General features: G+C 37.4%; 3 protein-coding genes across 3 annotated transcripts in view; 1 reads left to right on the top strand and 2 right to left on the bottom strand.

Moving 5' to 3' along the window:
• cyfip2 (cytoplasmic FMR1 interacting protein 2) overlaps positions 1-2,302 on the bottom strand; it is a 36,403-nt gene extending 34,101 nt beyond the window's left edge. The window contains exon 1 of the mRNA XM_036569010.1: positions 2,130-2,302. The gene's annotated coding sequence lies outside the window, so the exon portion shown is untranslated. The remainder of the gene's footprint in view (positions 1-2,129) is intronic.
• Positions 2,303-5,672: 3,370 nt separating this feature from the next.
• Positions 5,673-20,306, bottom strand: itk (IL2 inducible T cell kinase). Its single transcript, XM_036569009.1, has 17 exons — positions 19,952-20,306; positions 19,318-19,422; positions 19,092-19,173; positions 18,830-18,955; positions 18,601-18,638; positions 18,075-18,226; positions 15,237-15,302; positions 15,047-15,101; positions 13,999-14,078; positions 12,291-12,433; positions 10,879-10,953; positions 9,743-9,911; positions 9,326-9,542; positions 8,635-8,699; positions 8,417-8,535; positions 6,576-6,733; positions 5,673-6,117 (listed from the first exon to the last, which is right to left on the bottom strand). Exons 1-17 carry the CDS (start codon positions 20,087-20,089, stop codon positions 6,052-6,054), a joined length of 1,854 nt encoding a protein of 617 aa, XP_036424902.1. The 5' UTR covers positions 20,090-20,306; the 3' UTR covers positions 5,673-6,051.
• Positions 20,307-22,784: 2,478 nt separating this feature from the next.
• Positions 22,785-26,365, top strand: med7 (mediator complex subunit 7). The gene is made up of 2 exons (XM_036569007.1): positions 22,785-22,920; positions 24,167-26,365. The coding sequence occupies exon 2, from the start codon at positions 24,176-24,178 to the stop codon at positions 24,923-24,925; it is 750 nt and encodes a 249-aa protein (XP_036424900.1). The 5' UTR covers positions 22,785-22,920; positions 24,167-24,175; the 3' UTR covers positions 24,926-26,365.
• Positions 26,366-27,117: the final 752 nt, after the last annotated feature.

Genomic DNA, 27,117 nt, shown 5'->3' with positions numbered 1-27,117 from the left:
GAACTGACAAGACATAAAAATCAGTGTTTCACCTTTGTTGGTCTGTGTATTTTCTCCATCTTTCCACAAAGAAACGCAACAAATACCTGAACCTTTAGTAGTAGACATGGTAGACGTGGCTGCGTGTACTGTGTGCTCTAGAAAGACAGAGAGAATTACAAACAGAGAAAGACACAGAAAGACAGACAGAGAATGAGTCTGATATTGATGAGGCCAATGTCATCTTTCCCACACTGCTGGCAATCTCTCAGCACAAAGAACCGAGGCTGAGCTCAACCCACATTCCTATACGTTATGTGAGCTTGACAAAGCCAGAACCAGTGACCTGAATACACACATATTTGCTCCTCAAATACACCACCCTTTAAATAGGCTGGGAAGCTATAAACTGTACCGTGTACTATGACTAAACTCTAATTAGAGATTAGAGCACACCATCAGGCAAGAAGGCTGGTAAAGACAAATCCACCGCATTTGATTTTAACCGGCCTTTCCTCACAACTCATCAAGATAACACAGTACGGCACTGTTAGTAATTTGCCTCAGGAGAGCAAACTCAAGCATGAGCCCAGAAAAGAGACTCAAGCAATGACACTGAGCAAGTACAGAAAAGCATTTGTTTCCCTGAAGCTGCAGGCTTCACTTATCTCTGTCATTGAGGCTTTATCATGGAAGAAGAACAGCCATCCTCTCCCCTGCTTTGCATGCTCACCTCCAGCAACTGACGTAAGGAACAGTTTGGGTGGCAGTGGAGGAGCAGGAGACCACTGGGAGATCACAAGGCACATAGTTTGACATGTTTGGGTCATGCAATTCAGTGGGATTCTTCACCCGGAGGCCTGGCACATAACACATTAATCTCTCAGAGGAAAACCCTAGCCTGGAGGTCCATTAGAGGAATTGCGTTTCCTTAGACAAAATGTGGCACCGCTGGACACAATACTGTCTGCTGTTCCCTCACAATATATGGCAGTACTTCCTCAGCATCGTCTACGAACTGGATAGGATTACATCACCGACTTATGATGGATTTCCCTTGGGCTATGAAATTAGACTGAGGCTCTCGACAAGTAGGCTACAGTGAATGATGACCGATGACTAACAAGCAGCTTATTCGTATTCTGAGCTCAAGGCACAGTCCGGCAGTCGATGACCAGCTGGTAACTTGTTGAAATGTCATTCATTTCTCAATATCTCGGTAATGGAGGCTAAGGGGTGGAAGCTCTTTGCATTACATTGGTAATACTGAAGCATGGCATACAGCTTAATTTGGTCTCAGAAGAGCTGATATTAATAGTGGACCTAAGGTTACCAGCAGCCATACTTGAGCGCAAACCAAAACAGTTCTGATTCCTTCCGTTTTGTCAGGTTATTTGGCCATATGATTTCTATTTCCACCACTAGGTTACCTACTACAAGTCTCACAGCATGCATCAGGACCTGATGGGGAGTCAAAACGTTTAGCCTGTAACAAGAGCAAGACTAGAAAAAAACATTTTTAGATCTAAAACAGATCTAAATCCAAATTAAAATCCAAACCATGAAAACCACCGTTCAAATTCTGATTTACAGGGTTACAGAACAGTCCGTTAGCTAGGAAGCTCTAGCCTAGCAACAGTAGCAACCGTCAGTCCACACTGAGGTACTTTCAATATTGGACGACAGAATGACAGAAATAACATTTATGCTTGTTCTTGGATCTAATAAAGCAAATAAATGAAAACAGAGAGTCAAACGCAACATAACCAGAGTGAAAAAAACAAGATAAATAGAAGCATTTCGCATCACGGCTCTGACGCCAGTCCTCCCCTCACCCCACCCATAACGGGGAAGGATGCTATCAGTGAGGCAGCGAGCCACCGCCGAATGGATGGTGCAAGCGAGAGCCTCCATGTTAGCTACAGTCACAAACCCGAGAAACGCTTACAGAAATAACTTCGCTGTTACGTCGAATTAAACACTGAGCTACAGCAACGAGCGGTCGAGGAGCCGCCGCTGCTGTTCCTCTCAGTGATAAAATGACGGCGCATCGGGCTCAGCGTTACACCGCTAGCAGGTTCAGTCCCCTCCCGTCGAGTCGAGCTACCTCCATCATCTCATCCTGTCCAAACGCTTAAACGAGAGCATACCTGCAAATCTCATGTCCGCACGAAAATGAACGGACAAGCCAGCGCAGCACGGCGTACGAACAAGCCGGGGAAGGGTGCCTCTTCCCTCGGTATCCTGCGACTGATGCTCTCAGCACAGTCCCGTCCTCTCCGCTAATCCACCCCACACAAAGAGCAGAAAATGGCTGCAAGTGCATTTCCTTAAAGCGACCACGACCCATTCGAAGGCTCTCGCTTGCTCCTCGCCCCCGTTTACCTCTGTGTGAGTCATCGAGTTTTCTTTCTTGTGGTCGTTCGAGTGTCAAATACTGGCCTTCATCAGCAAAACCTGTGGAAATATCGTTAAGTCGTGTTCAGACAAAGACAGACAGCCATGATGAGCTACATCGGTAATTCCACCATTGTCGTGCTGTTTGTGTCACACTGATGTACATTTACAAATATTTACGAAAAGTAAATGTAAAACACATTTAAACTAAGCAAAAGTGTCCTTCTCAATAATTATATGTGAAGGCAAATAATCATTATTTTGTGTGAAGTTAAATATAGATAGCTAAATAAGTTAACTGGTCTATAGCAAACAGTATTTATGCTTGTTCCAGCCCACTGTAACCGCACTTTACCCTGAAAGATAATCCTTAAAATACTTAAGAATCGGTTTATTTTTGCATTAATGTGTAAGTTATGGAAGCCCATTTCCGCCACTTGAAAGAAAGAAAAGACCATACAGTATGACATAATAATGACTCAGTGTCTCATAATAATGAGAATATTTTCTCATAATTATGAGATGTTAAGTCATAATTGTGTAAAAGTAGGCCTAAGTCGTTATTACGACATAGTAAGTTGCAATTATGAGATAGCAAGTCATAATTATGATATAATAAGTCCTAATTGTGGGAAACTTTCTCATTATGACAACTTAATAAATGGCTATTTTTTTACAGTGGCAGAAACAGGCTTCCATAGTAAATCCATTTAACGTGTCATGCTTGATACTTTTTCATGAGTCATTCATTATAGTTAAGAAAATATACATTTCGGCTCTGGCCATTTAAGGGGTTAAATAAAGTGATTCAGAGTGTTGAGTGGCGTGTCAGAATTGTCGACAGTGGTGCTGCTAGGAACCAGACATCTGAAGCATTTAATACCTTTAAAACCTCCCTCACATAAAGTCATTACATGGAATGGGTACGAATACCCTGCCTGATGTCTGAGACATTGTTTTATGATAGTTCTGCGATAAAGCTTCATGTAAAAGGTATTTTTGAAACCCGCTCATAGTGGACAGGCACATACACAGTGTTTAAGGCAAAAATAGTACCCAAAGAAATCTTTTTTTCTCTGTTTTACCACTGTTTTGCCTTCATCAGCACTGCAAACACAGAAGACACATTTAGATTCACTGATTGTTTAGGGTAGTAAATAAATGTATTGTATTCAAATTGTAGACATTGTGCCCTGGTTCCTATCAGCAACATTGCAAATAATTTTGAGTTGGTAACAATGTACCATTTCACACCAGAGCACTCTGAATGACATTGTTTATACCATAATGATTGAATAATGTAGAAATTTTGAAAAAAAAGATAGAAATCCAGTTAAAAGCACATGGGTTACAGTATCAGTGAAATAATTACATTGTGAAAGATTTAGATGTGATTATTTTGGTCTTAGCCAGCCTTGTTGCATTATTGGCAACTGGTTCCACCAAGCAGTGAAAAAGTTTGGACAATATTGAAAGTTAAAAAGGAAAAACTGTCAATTTGAATCTTTCATGCAAGTTTATAAGTCCACAATAGAGTGGATAACCCACAGGAAACACATTAAATAAAATATGAGGTGAGTTCTAGCATATTTAGTGCTCTGGGCTGTTTGATGCACAGTGAGCATTGGCAGGCTGTGTGTGTGTGTGTGTGTGTGTGTGTTCGGCCTGTGCTGTTGTCACAGTAACCAAAGGAGGCATGTGAGGAGTTTTTTCTCCATCACTGCTTTTCATCTCCAGTCTGTAGGGAGAGCATGTCCATTTCCCTGGACATCATGCTCTCTAAAATGCCCCAGTACCATTTATGTGTATATAATCATACAATGGCCGCAAAAGGTATTTACGCATTACTGACATTCTTAAAAATGTCTTAAGTTCATTTTGGTAGGAAACTAAAAGTCAAACCAAGTGGCTTTTATTTTAAACAGACCATTCCAAGACTGTCAATTCCTTCTTGTCAAAGTGACTGATGTATTTCAGTTTCTTTGACTTCTGCAGGTTTGCATCCAATATGTACGCTTCTGAGTTGGAGCGATATGGCATAAATATTATATCACAATACTTCAAAAAACTGTCACTATGTTTATTTTTTCTGATAAGTTGGAACAGATAAAAATAACCAGTGGTGTCTATGAATACAGTGATCTGTATTCAACAATCCAGTTAAACAGACCTAAGAATGCTCTCTTTGTAATCAAACATGCAGTTGGTCCGTGTCCTAGAAGTACTGATGACATCCACAGGGTACTCAGCAAAGCATATTGTGACATAAAGTGGTGTAAAATTATCACGAAAACAATATGTTGTCACATTGATCAGCCCAATTCTATGTTCATGGTCCCTTCCATGAACACAAGCTTACCGACACCATTGTAAGAAAAGCAGACTCAGACTTTGACGTTTCCACCTCTTACAGTATTATAAGTGCTGTCTGGTTGGGATTCTCCTCCGGGCCTTCTCCACACAAAGAGCCTAGCATCAGTTTGATGTGTTTTTCTCTGGAGCAAATATTGTTTTCATTGCATTCAGAGTGGTTTAATGAGAAATGGTTCACTGTAGAGGAACCTGCCAACTCAGATTTCTTCACAGTGGTGGTGATAGGAACCAGATTTTGCAACATCTACCACACAAAGATAGCCATTCTATTTATTATCCAAAACTACCAGAGAACCTACACATGTCTTTTGAGTTTTTATATGTAATGATGAGAATGGTTAGATAGTGAAAAATCTGCTAAAAATAAGATTTCTTTGGGGACTGTTTTGCCTCACAACACCCTGCATGTATACCTCCTTCATGAATTTTGAAAAATTATATTAAATAAGAACGTTTCAGTCCAAAATCTATCGTAAAACAATGTCTCAGGCATCCAGCAATGTGTTCATAAACATTTCATGTAATAACTTTATGTAAGGAAACTTTGAGACAAATTAAACACTTCAGACATCAGGTTCCTATCACCACCACTGTCAACAATTCTGATTCAGTACGTTTATGCAGAAATTTAGAAAATTGGTGGAATTCCCCTTTAAGGGCCTGTATATGGACCCACACTTTAGTTTCTTATTTTCATTCTTAACTATATTATGTACATGTTTTATAGCTAATAAGTCATAGTTGTTCATTGTTTTAATCATATTATGATGTTTTCAGATTAAGAACAATAGTAAGTCTAGAGGGGGTGAAACATTTTATGAAATAAACTAAAGAACTTGTTTTCCAAGGGTTAAAGAGTCCAAATGCTTTTTGGGTTCCTTAAACCCATGCATGCATTTCAGAGAGGTATCTAGTTTGTGGTGTTCAATTTATTTTATTTTACTTTTATTGAAACTGCATTTCATACATAAACACAGAAAGCCAGTTAAACAGAATCTGATGATAAGATGCAAAGTGTTACACTGTACATGGTGGATTTCTCAGAGACATGCATATGAGAGTAATGTACTATTTCAGGTGCTGAAGCTCTAACTCTGGTATTAAACGGCTTGTGTATGCCCCCTAAAGGAGAAGAGGAGATGTTTTTATTGCAGTTACAAAAGAATCATTCATGCAGGTTTTTTTCTCAGATAATGGGTGCACCTTGTAGAAATAAAATGCGTAGTAAATAAATAAAATGTACAAATAAATAAACTGGTAGAAACTGTACAGTAATGTGTGAATGCTGAGATAATCCAGGGATCAGCAGTCTGCCAGAGAGGCCAGTTCATGCAGGAGCAGGGCAAAGGAGGGTCTGTCTTCAGTTTTCTATTAGAGAAAATCATATTTAAAGCATGCATAGACTTGTTTTGTTTGTCATTTGTTAACAAAACAAACAGGTTTTACAATAGATTAGTCTCATACATATTCATTTTGTGCAATATTGATTACATTGCTGGTGGAACAAAACCTTCTTTCTCTATTTTTTTATGTTTTTACATAGTTTGAAAATTCCAAAGACCCTGTAAAATGTGTCCAGATTTCATGAGGAATGAAATGGTCCAGAATTGCTCTGAATTGAATTCATTTACATCAAAGTCTCCTGTAAAATTACCCTTTTAGAGATAAAATGAGATAATGAGATCATTTTTAGAGATCATGTCCGACGGCAACATTATGTTATTCTGTAAGATCTGAATAATTCACACCTTTTAGCTGTTTGTAAAGATTATGGAATCATCTGTGGTGGTGCAGCACAATGATGCCATTGAACTTCCCTCACTCACCTCTTTCCAACACCACTGCATCAGCTGGTAGACAGTTTCTGGACAGAGGCGAGGCTGTAGCAATCTTTGTCCAGCGTTCAGAGAATCCACCACCTCCATATTACTGCGACACTCGTACGGCATTCGGCCCTCACTGTACACCTCCCACATCAGCACACCTGAGCCAGGAAAGAGAGTGTAAGTGCCACAGAAAGGTTTCTGCTGTGTATTTTTGTTTTTCTTACACAGCACTACTAATGAGTATGGGTGTGAAACTGCACTGATATGATATAATAAATTTATCTTAAGTTGGCAGTTTAACTGCATTGACTTTGTAATGTTATAACTGATTACAGTCGATTATGATAACATTCAATGCACTTATTCTCAGCCAAAATAAAATTCAGACCATTTTAATAATATCTCATTGCAGTATCTTTATTTATAGAGCACTTTTCATACCAGTGGCAGCTCAAAGTGCTTTACACACAGATGATAAATCTTAAAAGTAATAGAAGAAAATGTGAGTATTCATTTAAAGTAAAAGAAGACCTTTGCATTGCTTGGATTTCATGATGATTGGACTAGTAGAAATTTACATTAAAAGTAAAGAATGTTTTTGCCCACTCCTGTAAAGTTGTCATTTTGGAGATACTTGTTTTTCTTAGGACAGCAATGATATCCAGTCACATTTGTGTTTTCATTCTATTTTTAAACATCTGAATCGAGTAATCAAATCAATTCATGGTGAAATTGGACTTTTTATGATTCATTAAATAATATCCTATTTACTCCCCTAAAAACAAAACGATTAGAACAATGCTCAAAAGGAATACCTCTATCATCACTTTACATACTTTACACTTTACACATACTTCAAGACATTTTCACAATATGCACCATAATATTAAGTTTTTAGAATGATTTCATTTGTTAATGTATTTTGTTAGTAAGTTGTGCTTTACTGTATTCAAAGGTACATAGTTTCAGCTATATTGTAACTTATCAGTCAGTAATTTGGGTCCAGTTGAACAATAGCCAGGTAGAACACTTTCACCTAATACTCCCATTTTACTTAAAAAAAAAAGATTGGGAGTCTTATCCAAATACATACACGTCATGTTTAAACCAGAGATCTTCAAATGCAGCTTCTGGAAAGCTACCAACAACACACCTGACTGAACATTTCATGAACACTCTGAAAGATCTTGCTTTAGAAATCTTGAATTATTAAGTTGAATGAATTGTCTCCTGGTAATGATTAAATGTCTGCGAGAAAGATTACAGATACAGTGAAAATTCTAAAATCTAAAGCAAAAAATGTATGAAGGTAGAAGAATGAGACTAGTTCAAAACCCTGAGTGTTCAAAACCCACCCTGCTCTGACCATCCAAAAGAGAACATCCAGTAAACCTGGTTGAACATCAGTTTTACAAACTCATGCACTCTAAGCCTAGAAGTCTTTAGGCTGTCATCCAAATACAAAAGAAGGAATGTGCAGCAAAATGCAGACCTAAATAAAATTCTAAATACTGATGTACATAAAGGAAAGAGACACTGCTTCCATTTACTTGCCAGGATCATTTCGAGCTTCAGTTATTAATTCAGGTTATAATTGCTGCGTGTTATGACTTTTGATAGACACAAATGAATAAATGATAGCTGTATAAATCAGACATACGTTGTATTCAGGGAGTGTCTCAAGACTCTTTGTGAGTATTGTATGTGTGAAAGATATTCAAGGGCTAGCAAAATGAAATTAAATATTACTCCTGATATATATTTTGATGTTTTTCTTATTCTTTTTTTTTTGTTTTTTATGCACTGTACAATATGGAATGGTGTCATCATCGTGTTCTCACCGAATGACCAAACGTCTGACTTGCTGCTGAACCTCTTGTATCTCACGACCTCTGGAGATGACCACTTCACAGAGAATTTGGTGCCTTCAGAGCTGGTGTACTGGTCATCAAGAACAAACCTGTGGGGGTTAAGCAGAACTGCATATTTAGGGTGTCTGAGAAAGCAGTGTGTACGTAGCAAGCGGGAGTTTTGTGCTGAATAAAGCGTGCTTTCTTACCTGGTCATCCCAAAATCTGAGACTTTCACCACAAATGTTTCTGAAACCAGGCAGTTTCTTGCAGCCTGGAAGGCAGCAAAGATTTGGAACAATTGATTTTTAAAAATAAAGCCTCCAAAAGGGTTCAAATAGGGGTGGGAGACATGGCAAAATATCATATCCTGACAAATGATACATATTGTGATAGTTTGACACACTAACACAATGTACAAGAAGTGCTATATATATAAAAAATGCCATCAAAAACTGCTGATACAGTGACTTTATTTAACATTTTGTGTACTGCATTACACTAAAGCCAATTGATTAGAACTGTGTATATTGTTTATCACACTAACAAAATTAATCATGCTAGCTATGTTAAATTAAAAAAGAAGCACTTTTGGTTCCATAAAAAGCCTTGGATTAATGGTTCTTTCAACCAGTTGTTTACCCAAATCTCTGTCTGCTGCATCTGTAGCATGCGACTGATTATCATGGACAATAAATTTAACACATTTTGCTATAGAGCTACTTAGAAAAGAACAGAAAAAACACTGACTCAGAACACAGTTATAATAGAAGCCAATGGACTGCCTGTTGGCCCCCATTATAAATGTGTTTTGAGTCAACAGGTTTTCTATTGGTTTATGAAGTTGAGGGAACGTGAAACAAAACTGATGAGCACTGGTGTAAGAAAGTGAAACCGTACCAGATCTCGGTGAATGAAATTGGAACTCTCTAGGTAAGCCATTGCCTCGCTCACATCCAGGCACATCCGCAGCAGAGCCTCCTGCGAGAAAGAACTTCTTCTGGAGCGCAGGAAGTCCGTCAGGCAGCCATTTTCCAGGAACTCGAAAACCAAGTATAAGGGGGAGCGCTGCATGCACACGCCATACAACTGCACCAGCTTGGGGTGGGACAGTTTCCTGGTGCACAGAAAGTCATGGTGAACCGTCAGCTAACTGGTTGTACTCGCAAGTCATCGGGCCACATAATATGATGCCTGGAGGGTGATTTTAATGGCTTCATTTGAGGACGTAAATCAGATGCGTCCTTTGTGGTTAAGTGTTCTATGCATTAGAAATGATGAAAGCATTCTTAAATAAGCACAAAAGTCCACACTTACATCATGACCTGAGCCTCCTCTTTAAACTCCTCTTCTGTCATGGCGTCCTCACGAACAGTCTTTACAGCCACTTTCTTGTCACACCAGAGGCCTTTCCAGACTAGGCCGAAGTACCCGCTGCCCAGCTCCTCCCCGAGAGTTAGATCCTCTGGGTCAACCTCCCACTTTTCTGGCAAGCAGAATCACAGAAATATACCACCTCTATCTACACTAGGGCACTTTATTGGCCATGGTCAGTTATAGGAGTCTATATTGTAGTAGTTTACCAAGTACTTCTATAGTTACACTAGTGTTGTCTGTGTATATGATCATTTTTAAAGCTCATTAAGGACTACCTAAAAATACTTGAATGTCAATCAAATTTTCTCTACATTTGAGCACACATTTCATAGCTGTTGAAAAAAATATTGTGTTAATACTATGTTAAATTTAATGAGAAACGGACCAATAGAAATACTTAAATACTGAAATCGGTTTACATGAACTTAAATTCAAAATAAAGAATAATTGGTCTTCACCTGTAAAGTTACCATTTTGGAGATTCATGTTTTTTTCATAACAACAATTTGTCTACTATCTATCTATCTATCTATCTGTCTATCTATCTATCTATCTGTCTGTCTGTCTGTCTGTCTGTCTTCCTTTAAAATGTTCAGAGTAATTTTGATTTTCTTGGTTTAAATTTTTAAATTAAGATAAACATAACAGCTATTTACTAATGTTTGAATACATTTTGCAACATATATTTTGTTTCTTTTTCAGGTTTCTTTTTCAAACGGTTGTTACCAGCTCATATTGAAAGTCTTTTGGCTCAAAGGTGTAAACCATGCCTTTGTTTCTGAGGACGTACTTGTCAGTTGCTCCATCCGTTTTAGTATTGAACAGAATTTTCAGTATGTTATCTTAATGATGTTATTATAAACAGGCAAAAAAAGCTTATTTATTAAAAACATTTTGAAAAGCTAGGTGCCACCTAGCTGTCAATTATCTGGAAGAGCAGAACAATTATAACTATGTCTGTTTTATAGTTGTTGTTAAATCAGCAAAAGCAGACATACCATCAAGTCTTCAGTTAGTTAAAAATACTGCAGTGAATAACCATCAACCATATATATCACTGCTGTTTGGCTCCTGACCTGATGTGATCTCCACAATCCTGGGAGAATTCTCTCTGTCTCGGGAGACACAGTGCCTCAGCCTGGTTATCAAACCTGCCATGGTGACAAAAACACAACACCAGACACTCATGTGTGAGCTATTTCTGGTTTATACATGATGTTATGATTCATTTGCAGCAGATCCAGAACCCCAACATCACTGTTTGATGATCTGTACTGGCTTCAATCTACAATAGAAAATTATCCAGATAAAATTGATTCTATCACTCATTAATGGTAAGATGCCTTAGAATGGGAGAAGTATTTCATAGGCGTAGGAGACCATTTTAGCTTTCTGTATACCCTGAGTTAAAGGGGAATTCCTCTGTGTAATGTCTGTAGAAATAAATTTTTATGAGGTAAGAAAGTCCTATGGAGTAATTTGTCCAGTTAGGAATAAATTTAGGACAGAAGCTATTACAGAACAAGAGTTCTTAAGTTCAGAATCTTATCCTAACTCTAGATAAGAAAACAGTATTACAGAAAAACCCTAACTTAACAAAATTTCTGTCCTAACTTTAAGACAACCCCAGAGTATTAACTTCTGTTTTACTCATATGTTGGTTGGTTGCTAGGTAACAGACATAACAGTTTACTGCAATCGAGTAGGTAAAGATTTCCTAACTTAAGATTTGATGCTGTAAGATAAGATTCCTAAATTAACATAAGATTTGCTTTTGTAATAGGAATTTGTGAAAAATCTTATCTTGATCTGTCAGATCTTAAGTTAAGATGAAAAGAGAGGCAGTTTCTGTAATACAGCCCCTGGTTTTGTATGGCTGGAAATAACTGCCTGGCAGCGTTCAGAAAGACCTCAGTCTAACGCTGATGGCCTAGGAAGGAGGACGTAGCGACGCTTAGAGTGAATTGTTAGACAAAACTCTGTTCTGGCCATCTACAGTCTTTAATAAAGCACAACGACTTGGAGAGGTGGAGGGGTGCATTAAGGGAGTTGTAAGGCAACCCAAAGTAAGTTGTTTTTTACCACTGTTTAACCACCATCATCCTATAAAACTATGAAGACAAGTGTAGGTTTACTAGTTGTTTTAGGTAGTAAATAAAATGGGTATATTGGCATTGTAGACACTGCCACTCCTGGGTCATATCACCACCACTGTAAATAAATCTGAGCCAGTAAATTTCTCTAATATGCACCATTTCATATTAGACCACTCTGAATGACACTGCTTACATCTCAATGATTGAATTATGCAGACATTTAAAAAAATCAGAGAAACTTCCTTTTAATATATAACCACACTACCTAATTATATGGCTTTTCACTCAAATCAAGTAGTGAGTAGGTTGATTATAGATCTTTAAAACATATCTATCTATGTATGCTTCTCTACCCAATAAGCATTTATAGTATTTTCAGTATTAGGGCTTACCTGCCGCATTGTGCTGGTGGTAATGGATGAGCTCGGGGATGGTGCTGAACAAGTATTTTTCTGCCAGATAATATTGTCTGTCTTCGCCTTCCGACTCTCTGATCTTATAATGCTTGACCCGCGGATACTTTTCCCCATTCGACCTACAGAAGATCGACATGCAGCAAAATAATTACATTAAAGTCATTATAACAGAGTATGAAAGCACAGTGCAGAGAAACCGAGAAAGCTATTGTGTAGAAGCTTTTCGTTTGTTTCATTTACAATCACACAGCCATTAAGTACAAGTCATCCTTTTTTCAGTGTCAGAAAAAAAAGCAGGGAACATATATTTAACAGAAGCACTAAGTATAATATCAAATCTATCAGTATTTAATTTGTCCACTCTTGACTTTTGCACACCTACTGACACTTGAACTCTTCCATCCTTCCAATCTTAAAACCAATGAATTACAGCTGTGTCCTCCTAACAAAAGCTGTTCTCATGATGTGACATCATATGCCCCTTTAAAAAGACACACTGCTCTTGTGTTATTGTTTTGCTATCCAGTGTCGACCAGAGCAGGGTGGGTTCCCCTTTTGAGTCTTGGTTCCTCTCAAGGTTTCTTCCTTTTGCTCCTAGGGAGTTTTTCCCTTGCCACTGTTGCCATTGCCATGCTATGGGGCGGATTTTTCTGTAAAGCTGCTTTGTGACAACGCCTATATAAATAAATATATATATAAATATATAAATAAACTTTGACTTGACCCGACATCCTCACATGCAACTACCCAAACACACCTCAGCTGCCTTTCAGATTTCTAACTTGTGTGCATCTAAAATGGCTAAAGGAGATATTTCTGAGAAACAGAGGTTAAGCTTTTTTTGAGGAAATCAAGCTCCACTTCTGCTTCAAATCTGAACAAAATCCACAGGCTAAAGTCTAAAGGATGTGCAGTTGTCAAGAAGACAATACTGAGAAAAGGGAACAGATAAAAAGGAAAGAAAATTTGCACTAGAACACCAGAGCTGAACATCCATGATGTGGAGTAAGGTTTTATGGACTGATGAGCCAAAATGTGAGATTTAAATGTGAATTTGGAAGTAACAGAAGGCAGTTTGCATGCGGCCAAAGCAATATGGCCAAATAGCGGCCAAAGACACTTTGAACCTCGTCCGCTACCATCAGTCAAGCATGCTGGAGTATCAGTGCAAGTTTAGTGATGTAGAACAACATCTGGAGTTGGTGATTTTTTTTGACTGAAAGTATCGAGAATGCACAAATTTTCATGCATTACGGATTAGGAAGAAATGCATTATCAAAGTTATTATCAAAGCATTGAATATGTTTGGGGTTATTTAGTTTTGAGAAGAAGAAAATGCAACCAACTTCTAAGACTGAACTTTGAAGTTGTGGAAAAACATCCCTGCAGATATATTTTAAAAAAACTGAAAGCAAGTTTCCTGAAAAGAGTGGAAGATGTAATAAAGGCAAAGGGGGTACACAATGTACTGAAAAGAATTATATGATATTTACTTGTTGAGGCCTCTGGGTAAGTTCCTACTTCTTTACTGATGCTGAAAAATTAATTGCTTGTACTTAATGGCTGTTTTGACTGCAAATGAAACAAATGAAAATTCAGAATTTCAAATAGTGAAATAGTGTGTGTGTGTGTATATATATATATATAAATCAGCTTCACAATAATGTGGAGTTTAGAAGTTTACCCCGGTGCTTTGGTAAACACAGACACTGTGTAGACTCCTGCTTGCCGAGAGTCGCGCACCATGAAGGCTCCTTCTTTGTTCTAACAACATAAGGTATAAGAACACATATGTTTACGTTTTTGATGACATCTTCTTTGTATAAGAATTTAGGTAAAACACACATTTCAACATGATCATCCCTAAATTGTTAAGATTTGCTCATTGCTCATGAAAGGAGGGTGGAGAAGTCCAAACTCATTCTGTACCTTTCCAAAGAAGAACTTGAGTAGAAATACAAAAAAATGACTAAACCTGCTTTAGTACTGAGAAACAAATAGAACTGAATAGAGTGAAGCTTCTAATCCTCATAGAACTGCTGTTCTCTTTTGGATGCACTCTTGGTCTATGATAAAACGGTAAGCTCCAATGTGAAAGCTGTGCAGATGTTGTAACAAACTTAACATTAAATAAATCTCAAAGGAGAATGAATAAGTGTTACTGACCAAATAGTAGCTATGTAAAACGTAGATTACTTTCTTCATTAACATATTTGGATAGAAATTGAGATAATTTGAAAACGCTCCAAAAAGTACAAATCAATTTAGTTTTTCTCAACTACATGCAACTTGTTTGAACTAAATGTAAAACAATGTAACTTGTCACTTACCCACCCCTGCTAAGAGGGTAATAAAGGGCCAAATTGAGGCAGTTAAACTGTAACTTTACATGTACATTTGAAAAAACCCTAGCATGCAATATAGTCGTGACAGGAAATATCGCAGCCACACTGGTTTAAAGGGTTTGGATCTCTGTTTGAAATCTATGTGCACGCACTGCAGCTGCAACTAACTGCAGCTTTGCAGAGAACCAGAAAAGCTCCCTTCACACTCCTTCTCACCAATTAGCCCACAGCACACTGCAAAGCCCCAAACTGTGAAAACGTATTTTGGATGCACCATGTTTTACTCAGCAAGGCATCACACACTTTCATTTCAACAAGTTTGTAATGGCAATCAGAAACTACACAACAGTAAGATGCCGACGTGCAATTTGTATGTAGCGTTTTTACCTCCTTCATCAGCAACTCCTCAGCCTCGGCCCGGGTTATGTCTTTGTTATACCATCTATAGGAATAAAGACAAAAAAGGAAGCAGGTTTATGATCTAGTCCATCTGTGATCGTGAGTCATGAGGAAAATATCTTGTGCTAGAAAGATTATTTAATTGATACAACATAAATACAAGTGTCAAATAACTTACTCATATTTCTCAATGTTGTTTGAAAATTTCTCTGTAATGTACATGCGAGGAACAGTTCCAACATTTCTGAAAAAAAGATAGAGACAAATAGATAGACAGATATATATATATATATGTATATATATATATATATATATATATACATTTAACAGTTGACATGATTTGTATTAATCATATAGCATTGCTATTTCTTGTATGTGTAAAGCCCAAATTTACATATATCATAAAAAAGAAAACTTGTGAAGATGAAAACATCATATAATCATTGCACAAAACCTTAAAACAAATGACAAAGTATGTTATTTTTAGATTTTTTTTTACAGAATTAAAGTTGCCACACGCCCTTTGTATTGTGTTAAAACTTCATGGGGAATGGACCAATAGAAATGCTCCAAATTTACTTGGAAAATATGTTGTTCCATTAACTTTCATTCAATGTTGTACACGTTTTTTCTTTCTCCTATCAAGTTGCTATTTTTGATATAGCGACATATTTGTTAATATATGTTAATCTTAACCACATAAATGACCAAATGATTAACTCCATAAACTCTACTCCACTTATATTTCACTTCTAATGTCCTTTTGCCTCCTTCACAATCAGTGATTTTTTCCTACTGATGTTGATTTGATGATGATGTAATGTAAGGCACTGGCTTAATCTGAGGTTAATCATTTCATGTCAAACAGATCAGAGCAGCCAAAACGCTTAGTCCTCTCGAGGAATTTGATGCCAATCTTAAATTGTGTGTGCCGTCAAACAGAAAATTTAGATTTCTTTTGGTGTTTCTGGCCTTGGCTGACCCACTATTCTGTGAAATCTGATTATATTGAAAGCCCTATTAAAATAACCAAACATATAACAAAGGCTCTGCAGTGGAAAATTACATATCACATCAGTGACACAGCAAACGTTCAGCAGATGCTGGTCACTACTCAGCAGAGACAGAATGGTGTAATTGTTGTCAAACCTAAGCACTTTTACTGAACAGTTCCTGACCAAATATCTTCTTCTAACCTACAGACAGAGCTTTTCTTCTCTCGTCTTCGAAGGAATTATACAAAATGCAAGACCACATCCACATACTGCAGATGTCATCTTTGCGTATATTCAGTTTTTGAAAGATGAAGATTGTCTTTTGCAAATGAAATGTGTTTTTAAAACAAAATATTAAAGGGATATGTTATCAGTGTGAATCTTAAATTGTGATTTAAGATCAGACACAACACATAGATTTCTTTTGGTGTTTTTGGCCTCGGCTGAACTTCTCTTCTGTCAGATCTGCTTATCTTATCTAGCCCTATTAAAAATAAATAAACATATAACAAACGCACTGTTATGGAAAAATCCATATCACACCGTTGATATACATCATATATATTTTACATTTTTTTTTTTGCAAATCAGCCCTTACTGCCTCGCGGCTGTCTGGGAGGTGTCGGATCTCAGTATGAAATCATTCTCATAGCCTGAGACACCTCAATGTGTTTCTACTGCAAAACAGTCGATTGTACAGTGGAGCGCGCAGTAAAAGCTTTACAGTGCTGTTGTCATTGAACGCCGTCTTTCACACTCTATAAAGTGCCAAAGAACAGAGAGCCAAAGCTCTTCAGGCCATACCAAGCTGTAACTAATCAGATAACAGAATACAGACTAATAAAGAGAATAATGATAATAATAAGAATCTTATATGACTGACTTTGATACCTTCAAATTGGTTGAAACTTCTTCAGAATCCAATAGTTAATAGCCTAATCAGGAGACATTTAAAATAACTGACCTCACATTCTATCTTCTGTCATGGCTCTATTTGTCAAAATTCGGTAAAAAACAGCAATGCAGGAAAAAATGTTTTAATAATATAAGCCTGTAAAAGATCTACTCAATCTAAAACATCTTGAGGGACATCTGTTTGAAATCTACGTGTTTTGGAGTGAACCCCCCCAGATATCGGAGGTGATTTGATAACAGTGGGGACAGATATACAGCTGTACTACCAAGTCACACCTTAACGTGGATCAGAGTGATATCTTTTCTTATATTAATCTTATTCCAGTTACCATATGACTATTGTAATGCTGGTCAATAGACTTCTATTAAACTTATATTACTGTGTTCAAGTCTTCTAATATATCAAAACAGCACATATAAAACATGTACAGGTCTGTGCAAAAGTCTCAGGCACCTGAGAAAATGAGATGTAAAGCTACTTACCTGAGAAATACACCAACATTAGAATCAATACAAACAAACAAATATGCAGTGCATTGTGATTTTATGTGTATCATTAAACTTCAGCGTTTCCAAAGCTCTCCTTGAGGAAGTCCAGTACTTATAGCTTCCATCCGATATGTAGCATATCCAATCAATCCTTCATTAAATTAAATTAGGTGTGCTGCTCTTCTGATCAAGATATTAATGACTTTATTGAAAGCAACAATTTTTTCATACTTTTTACTGTAATTTCGTTTGTTTGTATTGGCACAGTGTGTTTACTGCATTGCATAGTAATATATATTTCAGAATTACATTTTTTTGACATTCATTCTAGAAAAACGCCATAAGTGTCTTAATTTTCCCATCTCAACTGTCAATGAAATACAGTTTTTACATGTACATTTAAATTCACAATAACTGAACCCTGTTGACGAGTCTGAGTATGTGATTTGGATTTAGGCAGCTTGGATAAGGTGTAAAAGTTTCTACTCTGTTGATGTATAAGCCTTAGTTAGGGACCATATATGTAATATGCAGCTTTATCAAGGGTCTTTCTTTGGCTGATGAGATCCCCACAGCTTTAGAAAAAATGAACAGAGAAACAAAAGCTGGATATTTACCCATCTTTATCCCGGACTGTCCACCAGTTGGGCTGTGAACTGTCAATGACGATGTACTCCTCATCTTTGTGCAGAGGGATGTCTGTTTCTTCTTGAGGAGTGAAATTCTTCAGAGCCACTACAATCGTCTCCTGTGAGCTGGAGAATCGCCGCTGTAGCGACAGGCAAACAAACATAAACTCTCAGAAATGCTTTAATATGAGGCAGGATCTCCATATGCTTCTTAGTAAACATATATAATAGACATTTATGAATGTAGTTTTATAGCATAGTAAACATATGAATATACTAAAACTTTTGCAGAGTAAAAACATAGAGAACGCTTTCTGTAGGGAAATAAACGCTGCTCTATGGAGTGGGGTTTAAAAACGTGAGGACAAGTGAATTTCTATGGCACACTTCACTGCATTAAAGAGCTTTTATTGCAGCATGGCTATAGACAAACAAAAATAAAATTGTCTTGTTACACTAAAGTTTTTTTAATATAATGACAATTAGAACCAACATTTTTAATGTTTTAACCGACCTGTGGATCTGGTGTTGGAGGGAGTGGTTTTTTAGATGCTGTGGGGAGAAAAAAAACCCGAATGATCTCAGAGAACATCCGCTATTTGCAAAGATAAGTTAATGTCAAAAATGAATGATAACGACCATCATAAACATGTATTCATCTGTATATCCACAGACTGAGATGATCTGAGCAGGTTTTTTTTATAATTCAATGAAAAACAATCAGCAAAAACACAACAAGGTACCGGTTCCACTGGGGAAGTATTCACTGCAGCCCAGCGCCAACTTTTCTGTCTGGTGGCAACACCTCCATCGTCCATCTCCCCAGAAATCAGGATGGTAGGTCAACAAGAGCTTGTTGTGTTTTGTCTCTTCACAAGATAAACAAAAACATAACAGTGGACAAGGTCAGACATTGAGCATGAAATGAAACATTAATATTTTGACCACAGTGACTATGCATGCCTCTGCATGTCCTTTTCACCGCAGTCTGAAACAGCTGCTCACCCTCTTTAAGAGCTCTGACCCACTTCAGCCGGTTGTCATTGTCTTGTGCAAACATGTAAAGATAGTAGTTATCATAGACAACCTGTAAACACAACAAAGAGGAGTGGTTTATTTTTTTCAAACAGCCAAGATATTTTAATGAATGGTGCTCCGGAATTATCACAAATGACTGTAAAACTGAATTTTCAGATGTCAAATGTCAAGCTGAGGTTTACAGCACTCTCACCTGGAAAGGATACTTGAATTCACAGGGTATTGGAACATCACTGCGCACAATCTCTACACATTTGATCCGGGAAAGCTCAATGCAGCCTTTCAAAACGGGCTTTTTCTGAGGTGACATTAAAGATATTGCATCAGCTGAATGTTCTCTGGATCATAATTATTCACTTTCTAGATGTACTGTTACAGTTGTCAACTTTTAGAGAGAAAATAGCAAAGATAAATAAAATATATACAACATCAAGTACATCAAATACATATCAACTCACAGTCACAACTTCTTTGCTTTATAAACACAGTTATGTTGTATGTAAATGTCTTTTTCTGTTCATAAAATTAGAAAAGTATAAGTTTTTTGACAATTAACTGAGATATGTTATACTTTCTATTGTTTTCTACCACTGAAGAAGACTTATCTGTTATTTTCTGCAGTTTAAAATTATCATATAAAACTATCGTATCTTTTGTTTTCGACCACCGAAGAAGAAACATCTGCTGCGTTCTACCATCTATATTTTCCATCATTAAAAGAGATAAATTCTATAAAATATTTTCTACTATTAAAGGAGAGATTGTCTTTTGTCTTTTCTTCCATTAAAGAAGATACATGCTATCGTATTGTATCTGCATATACTCACCCCAGGACGACGTTCGGAATATGACAAATCCTGAGTGTTCAGCACAAAAAATCTTTCTTTGTAATTGCATGGTGAAGTTCTTCTCTTCTGCTGGGATTTCTTAAATAAGGTTCCTTTCAGAATAACTCGTGGGTACATGTTAAAATCAATGTGTCTAAGAAACACTCCTGAGGCATACTGCTGCTCCCTGTGAAGTGTGTGTTAGTAACAGGTATCATATGTCTGTAGACTAACGCTGGTGCATCATGAGGTACAGGTTTCCGGAGACAACGTGCTGGGTAAACCACTTCCTTAAGTAGGGTATATCAGCGCACATACATTTACAGTCTCTCTCTCTCTCTCTCTCTCTCTCTCTTACACACACATTACACTGCATTACTAATGTGACAAAAGACACAAAATAGACTTCCAAAGCAAGAGGAAATTAGATAATTCGGCAGAAATGAAGAAATAATGCCACTTTTAACTGCCTTCCTGACACTACCAAAATATACAATGCTGCTTGAAGTTTTGTGAACCTATTATCATTTTGTGAATTTTCAGACAAATGTGACCTAAAATGTGAACAGATTTTAATTTGTCATAACAATAGCCAAAAAGTACATAATAAAACAAATAACACAAACAACTATATCGTTCTTCATCCATTTATTAAACAAAGTGACCTCTAGAAATTTCAGTTTGGAATAGTTTATAATTTGGCTCAGGAGTTTTAATTAATTGGCAACCAGGTGTGAGAGTGGCTGAACCTAGCCTATTGAAAAAGAAATCAATCTTCATCATCTGGTCTTTACCCCACACATTTGTCAGTGCATGTTATGTCTCAGTCAAATTAGATTTTTGCTGACCTCAGAGAATTAGTTGCCAATGCTCTTTAGGCTGGAAAAGGTTCCAAAACTATTTCTGATGGATTTGGACTTGACTGATCCACTGTGAGACAGATAGTGTACAAATGAAGGAAATTCAATACCATGGTTACCCTTCTCTGGAGTTGTCATCTAACAAAAATGACCCCAAGACTAAGGCGTAGAATATTCTGGGAGATCACAAAGAAGCCCAGGTTGACACCTAAAGGTCTGCAGGCCTGTCTTACACTGACTAATGTCAATGTTCACAAATCCACAATCAGGTCAATACTGAATAAGAATAGTAAGAACATTGCATTCCAGCAGAGGAACCACATCCCAGCTGTGAAACATGGTGGTGGCAGTATTACGGTTTGGGGCTGTTTTGCTGCTATTGGAAAAGGACAGTTTGCCATCATTTGATGGAGGTATGTATTCTGGATTGTATTAAGAAATTCTAGAGGAGAATGTCCAGGCATCCATGCATGAACAGAACTTCAACAGAAAGTGGGTCCTGCAGAAAGACAACAACTCTTAAAACACCAGTTAGTCTACAAAGAATGGTTGAAGCAGAAGAAATGCTGAAATTTGAATTTAAACCTATAGAAATGTTAAGGCAAAATTGAAGGTGTGGCGTTCAAGTAAGAAAGTACCAACATAACACAGCTGAATCAGTTCTGTAAGAAGGAACGGGCCAAGATTTCTTCAGGTCAATGTGTAAAGCTGATCACGGTTATAGGAACCATTTGGTTGAAGTCATTGCTGCTCAAGGGGTTCACACCAGTTCCTGAAAGCAGAGGTTCACATACTTTTGCCAACAAGGATATTTAATGTTACTTAGTTCAATAAATCAATGAAAAATAATATTCTCTTTTGTGTTATTTGTTTTATTGGGTTCTCTTTATCTATTTTTTGTGAGTTAAATGAAGATCTGATTGTATTTTAGGTCACATTTATGTATACATTTTCCAGATGATAAAAGTTTCACAAACATTCGCAGATCCAAATACATCTAAATTGTAATGGGAAAGTATTGAACAGATAATAAAATAATTTTGATGTAATCAAAATACAGTTTTCTTAATTGCTAAAATACATTTAACAAAACTGGGTTCAACTTATTCTCCATTGTGACTTTCTTAGCAAAGCAGAAGTGTCCTTTTGTAAATGTATGAATATGTTCTCATTGCTTTCACTCATTTTTCACAGACACAGGAAAATTAACACAGATATCATAGAAAAACACAAAACTTCAGTGGATAACAAAAGGAAATGCATGGACATGCTGTGAATGACAGCATGATTTAAAATTGTTTTGGCTAAATTTCACTGTAAATTTTAGTTCAGTACAATCTGAATAGCAAAGCCTTCTGTCTGAGACCCTCTGACACAGTCTATGCTTCTACTGATATACTCAGTCTTACAGTTTGGCATAATTTTGGAAAGTGTTGTCCTCCAACACTCACAATTGTGTTTCAGATGTATAGAAAAAAAGAAAAATGGAGTGATTCTATTACTTATCCATTAATTCTATTATTGTGATGTAAACAAAGTCAGAGCAGCTTGATGTAAAATGGCTCGTTGTAGAGAAAGTTACAGACTCAGATTTCTTTACAGTGGTGGTGATAGGAACAGGGGTCCTGATGTCTACAACACAAATATATACACTTTATTTACTATCCAAAACCACCAGTGAACATGTCTTCTGAGTTTCTGTATGTACTGTTTATAATGGTAAAATAGTGGCACTCTAAACGACTTTGTTTACATTTTAACCACTTAATTATGTAAACATTTAAAAAAATGTTCCCTTGAACTGTTTTTAGAATATGAGTTCTGAACGGACAAACGTGTTCAACGATCTGACAAGAACTGTACTACGGGACAGTAACGGGGCAGATTAATGTGACGGCTACCAAATCTATTGTTTTGAGCCCGCCTTTGAACGACGTGGAACCAATGATATTTTCCTTTCTAGGCTTGTTTTGTCCAATCAGAAGGCTCCTTACTGACCAGACACACGGGCGTAATGCGAAAAAGAGTGTGCCCGTTTTCCTTTTTTTGAGAATCTGTTTAAGTTACTTTAGTGGATAATAAATATCTCCTCCATTAAACAGTAGCTGGGTACGTATGCATTTCTGCTTTAATTACTGATATGGTCTTTCTGACTGGCTGTCGTTTATGAATAAGGTTTTGTGGTTTGTTTAGAAGCTATCGTAGTTAGCATTAGCGACGTGCTAACGTTAGCTAGCCTGTTTCATGTTCTGTAGCTAACATTATACAGCAAACGTTACCGAAGGAAAGTCGCGTAGTCTTAATGTAGTCCTACTTCGAATAATGACAAGAAGATGACCGTGTCTGCTGCTTTGCTTAGCTAGGTTAGATGCCTGTTTATCTAGGTTAGCTATCTGTCCGGCTCGCTAAGTACAGTAGACGCCGTTTACTTAAAGGGGAACTCCATCGATTTAAAAAAATGTAGCTAGCTACATAATTAAGTTGTTGAGGTGTAAACAAAACCATCCAGAGTGGTTTGGTGCGAAATGCTCCGTTCTAGAGAAACTTACCGAGTCAGAACTGTTACCAGTGGTGATTATAGGAACCAAGCATCTGAAGAGTTTGTTTCTGAAAGCTGCATCACTACAAGTTATTACATGAAATGATCACATATATGCTGCATGATGTCTGACATGGTTTTATAATAAAGTTTTGGCTTACAATGAATTTTAATACATTTATTTTAATCCATTCATGGCAGAGGGGTACATGCAAGGTGTTGTAAAGCAAAATAGTCCCCAAAGGAAACCTTTTTTCCCCTCCAGATTTTCCACTATTTAACCGTCATTAACATTACATATAAAAACCAGAAGGCCCGTGTAGTTCCCTGGTGGTTTTGGATAGGAAGTAAAATGGCTAAATTTGTGTTGCAGATATCATGACCCATGGTTCCTATCACCACCACTTTGAAGAAATCAGAGTCTGTAGGTTTTTCTACAATGAACCACTTCACATTAAACCACTCTGACTGACTCTTTTACAACTCGGTTATTCCAAAATGTAGAAAAATTTGTGGAATTCCCTTTTAAAAAGTAGAGATTGTGGCAGACATCAAAACAGTTGAAAAACACTCACCCTCAACTCAAAGACATGACGTCAGGAAGAGGGACCAGTAATGCCAAGTTTTATTTCAGCATAAGTAAGTTTTTTCTCCGGTGTTGGCTCACCTGTATCAGCCCTGAAGTTTCACTCTGATCACTGATAGTTTTGTCAGCTATAAAAAGCATCATAACCTATACTAATGCAGGCCTAATTTCTTTGACTAATAATGTTGACACAACATCTAATAAGTTTGATTTCCTTTGTCATTTACCAGACACTGAAAATGGGGGAGCCGCAGCAGGTCAGTGCCCTGCCGATGCCGCCGACGCAGTACATCAAGGAATACACTGACGAAAATGTACGGAAAGGACTGGCTCCAAAACCGCCACCTCCAATTCGGGACACTTACTTGATGTTTGGCAATCAGTTTCAGTGTGATGACCTCATAATTCGTCCGCTTGAGAGCCAGGGCATTGAGCGCCTGCATCCCATGCAGTTTGACCACAAGCGGGAACTGAAGAAGCTTAACATGTCCATCTTGGTCAACTTCCTGGACCTCTTGGATATTCTGATTAAAAGCCCTGGAAGCATTAAACGGGAAGAGAAACTGGAGGACCTGAAACTGCTCTTTGTTCACATGCACCACCTCATCAACGAATACCGCCCGCATCAGGCCAGAGAGACGCTGCGTGTGATGATGGAGGTGCAGAAGCGGCAGAGGCTGGAGACGGCTGAGCGCTTTCAGAAGCACCTAGAGCGAGTGGTGGAGATGATCCATAACTGCCTTGCTTCGCTGCCTGATGATTTGCCCCAGCCGGACACCTCTAGTGGGGCTGGAGCAAGTGGCCTGGCTGTAGGCTCAGGCTCAGGCTCAGGAGGCGAGTCCAGACTGAAAACTGAGCCTATGGACTTAGAGGAGGTTGGGGTTAGCTGCATGGCAGGACAAACAGACAAAAGTGTGCCCTCCACTAAGAAGGAGAAAGTATGGGATAAAGATGCTGCAATGTGTAGTATCATTGATGAAATGACTTAAGATGCGTAGTATATTGTTCCTTAGTTGTTAGCTTTTGTTTTGTTTTTGTTTAACTTTATTACAGCACAAATGTGGATTGACACAAAAGCTATTTTGAACACTTCAGCCACTCAGTAATGGCAAAATGTTTGATTTCAAATGATGAAATCAACTCCCCAGTGCTGTACAAAATTTACTAAGACTTGTCATAAGATCTGTTTGGTGTGATATGAATAAAGCTGATATGTTCTTGTTTCTCTGGCTTGAGTGTAACCTGCACAAGTCTGTATAATTTGCGCATGAAAACATAATGACCTTCTGGAAAGAGCTAGAGACCTTGTTGTACAATATGTAACAAGGTTATGTGATATAGTGGTTTACAGTCTCATTTCCAGAAGAACCACATTCAGCAGTTTGAAACAAGGAACTATAGCTCTTATACAACCTTTAACTAGCCACCCTTACGTAATTGCCCTTTATTCTAATGAACAGCATGCAGCTTAACCATGTGGGTTCCTTTTGTAATATGAGACGTGTAGAAAACATACGTAGCTGTGTGAATAGACAATGTTAAATACACAAACTTGTCACTTAGTGTGAGGCTGAATAACACAGGGGTGGTTCATGTCATGAAAGCGTGACTTGCCAAGTTCATTTTAATCATCTGTAGTTCAGCTGCAGTTTGTACTGAGAGGTGCACACAAGGTTACTGACGCCACCAAAGCTGTGAAGAGTGCAGACACAGACTGATGAATGCAGCAAGCCCGTCTATGAAATAACAGACTGTTATTGTGTAATGATCTTCTGTGCTAAGTATCCCAGATCAGCATAGGTGAGCTCTGCTAACAATTTAGCACAAATTTACTGTAAATCTACATTCCTAAAAAAAGATGTTTCTTCAAGGGTTCTTTAATAAAGACAATAGTTCTGTATAGAACCATTTACACTCAAAGAACTATTTGCATGCTTAAAAAGTTTTGCATCGTGAAATGGTTCAGATTGATGAACAAAGTGTTGTAGGGTTCTGCAATGACAAGCCTCTAACAATAGAAGAACCATTTTTGGTGCTATATAGAACCATATATAACGTTCTACATCACGCTTAAGAACCATTTAACGATGCAAACAGCTCTTCAAGCATGCAATTGTTTTCCAGTTGTTTTTGAGTTTTCTTGGTTCTATATAGTACCATTATCTTTATTAAAGAACTCTTAAAGAACCATATTTTTAATACAAAATTGCATTATTGAGATGTAGTTATCTACTGTCCAAAAATGTGTTTTATATGTAATGTTGGTAATGGTAAAAAATGAAGGTAGGTGCATTTGAGAGAGATTCTCTTTTACATGAGTGGATTTTTAAAAAGCTAATGCTAAAACCTTAATTCTATTGTAGAACTATATCTCAGGCATCTGGAAGTGTATTCATATCCATTTTATGTAATAAAGGTTTTAAAAAACATTTACAGAGGTTTAACAGTTATCTGTTGCTAATGTTGCCTATTGTTTTTATTTACAACAATTTGGTTTTATTTAAAATTATTTTAGATAGTTCAAGTATTCAATGCCTATTTTGCTGTTGCAGTTTTTTGCATATTTTGAATAAACAATGGTCAGTTTGGGTCATGACAAAATGTCAGGTAAAAATGAAATTAAAACACAGCTGGCCCACGGATTTGTTAAGATTTTTTAATATGGCCCTTTTAGTGGTTTGAGTTTGACACCCCTAAATGTAGATTTTAGGGGCTCTGAACATTTCAAGTGTGTGCGTGTGTGTGTGTGTGTGTGTGTGTGTGTGTGTACACACATATATATATACACACACATAGTGTCAGTGTGGCATTTGCTTTGACAGATATGTGAAATCTGATGAACTAATGGGAGGTTAAATTATTGTGATTGTATCATCCATCCATCAACTAAACCGCTTATCCTTCTGGGTCGCGGTGGGGTGCTGGAGCCTATCCCAGCTGTTATTGGGCGGAAGGCAGGATACACCCTGGACAGGTCGCCAGTCCATCGCAGGGCAGTGATTGTATCATATATATTTTAATCAGTTACAGATCAGTTGTATAGAGTTTACATGTGCATTTACAGTTACTGATTCTTTAAAAACAGAGGCTCATGCAGCGAGCGCGTCTGTGGAATTATCACACATTATTGATCATAGATGAACATTAATGTTTGTGCTCGGCTGCTCATATCGGCAGTTTC

The sequence above is a fragment of the Colossoma macropomum genome, unplaced genomic scaffold (genome assembly GCF_904425465.1).
Source record: "Colossoma macropomum unplaced genomic scaffold, Colossoma_macropomum, whole genome shotgun sequence".
In the NCBI taxonomy this organism is placed as follows: domain Eukaryota; kingdom Metazoa; phylum Chordata; class Actinopteri; order Characiformes; family Serrasalmidae; genus Colossoma; species Colossoma macropomum.
This window is presented reverse-complemented; position numbering and strand designations above follow the sequence as displayed.

Bases quoted from the DNA above. Each gene is read 5' to 3' on its own strand.
- itk (XM_036569009.1), bottom strand. From the start codon at position 20,089: ATGTACCCACGAGTTATTCTGAAAGGAACCTTATTTAAGAAATCCCAG. The intron at 15,102-15,236 runs GTAAGTTATTTG...TTATTCCTATAG, and splicing joins AACAACATTGAGAAATATGA to ATGGTATAACAAAGACATAA. The intron at 8,700-9,325 runs GTACGGTTTCAC...GCTGCCTTCCAG, and splicing joins ATTTCATTCACCGAGATCTG to GCTGCAAGAAACTGCCTGGT.
- med7 (XM_036569007.1), top strand. From the start codon at position 24,176: ATGGGGGAGCCGCAGCAGGTCAGTGCCCTGCCGATGCCGCCGACGCAG.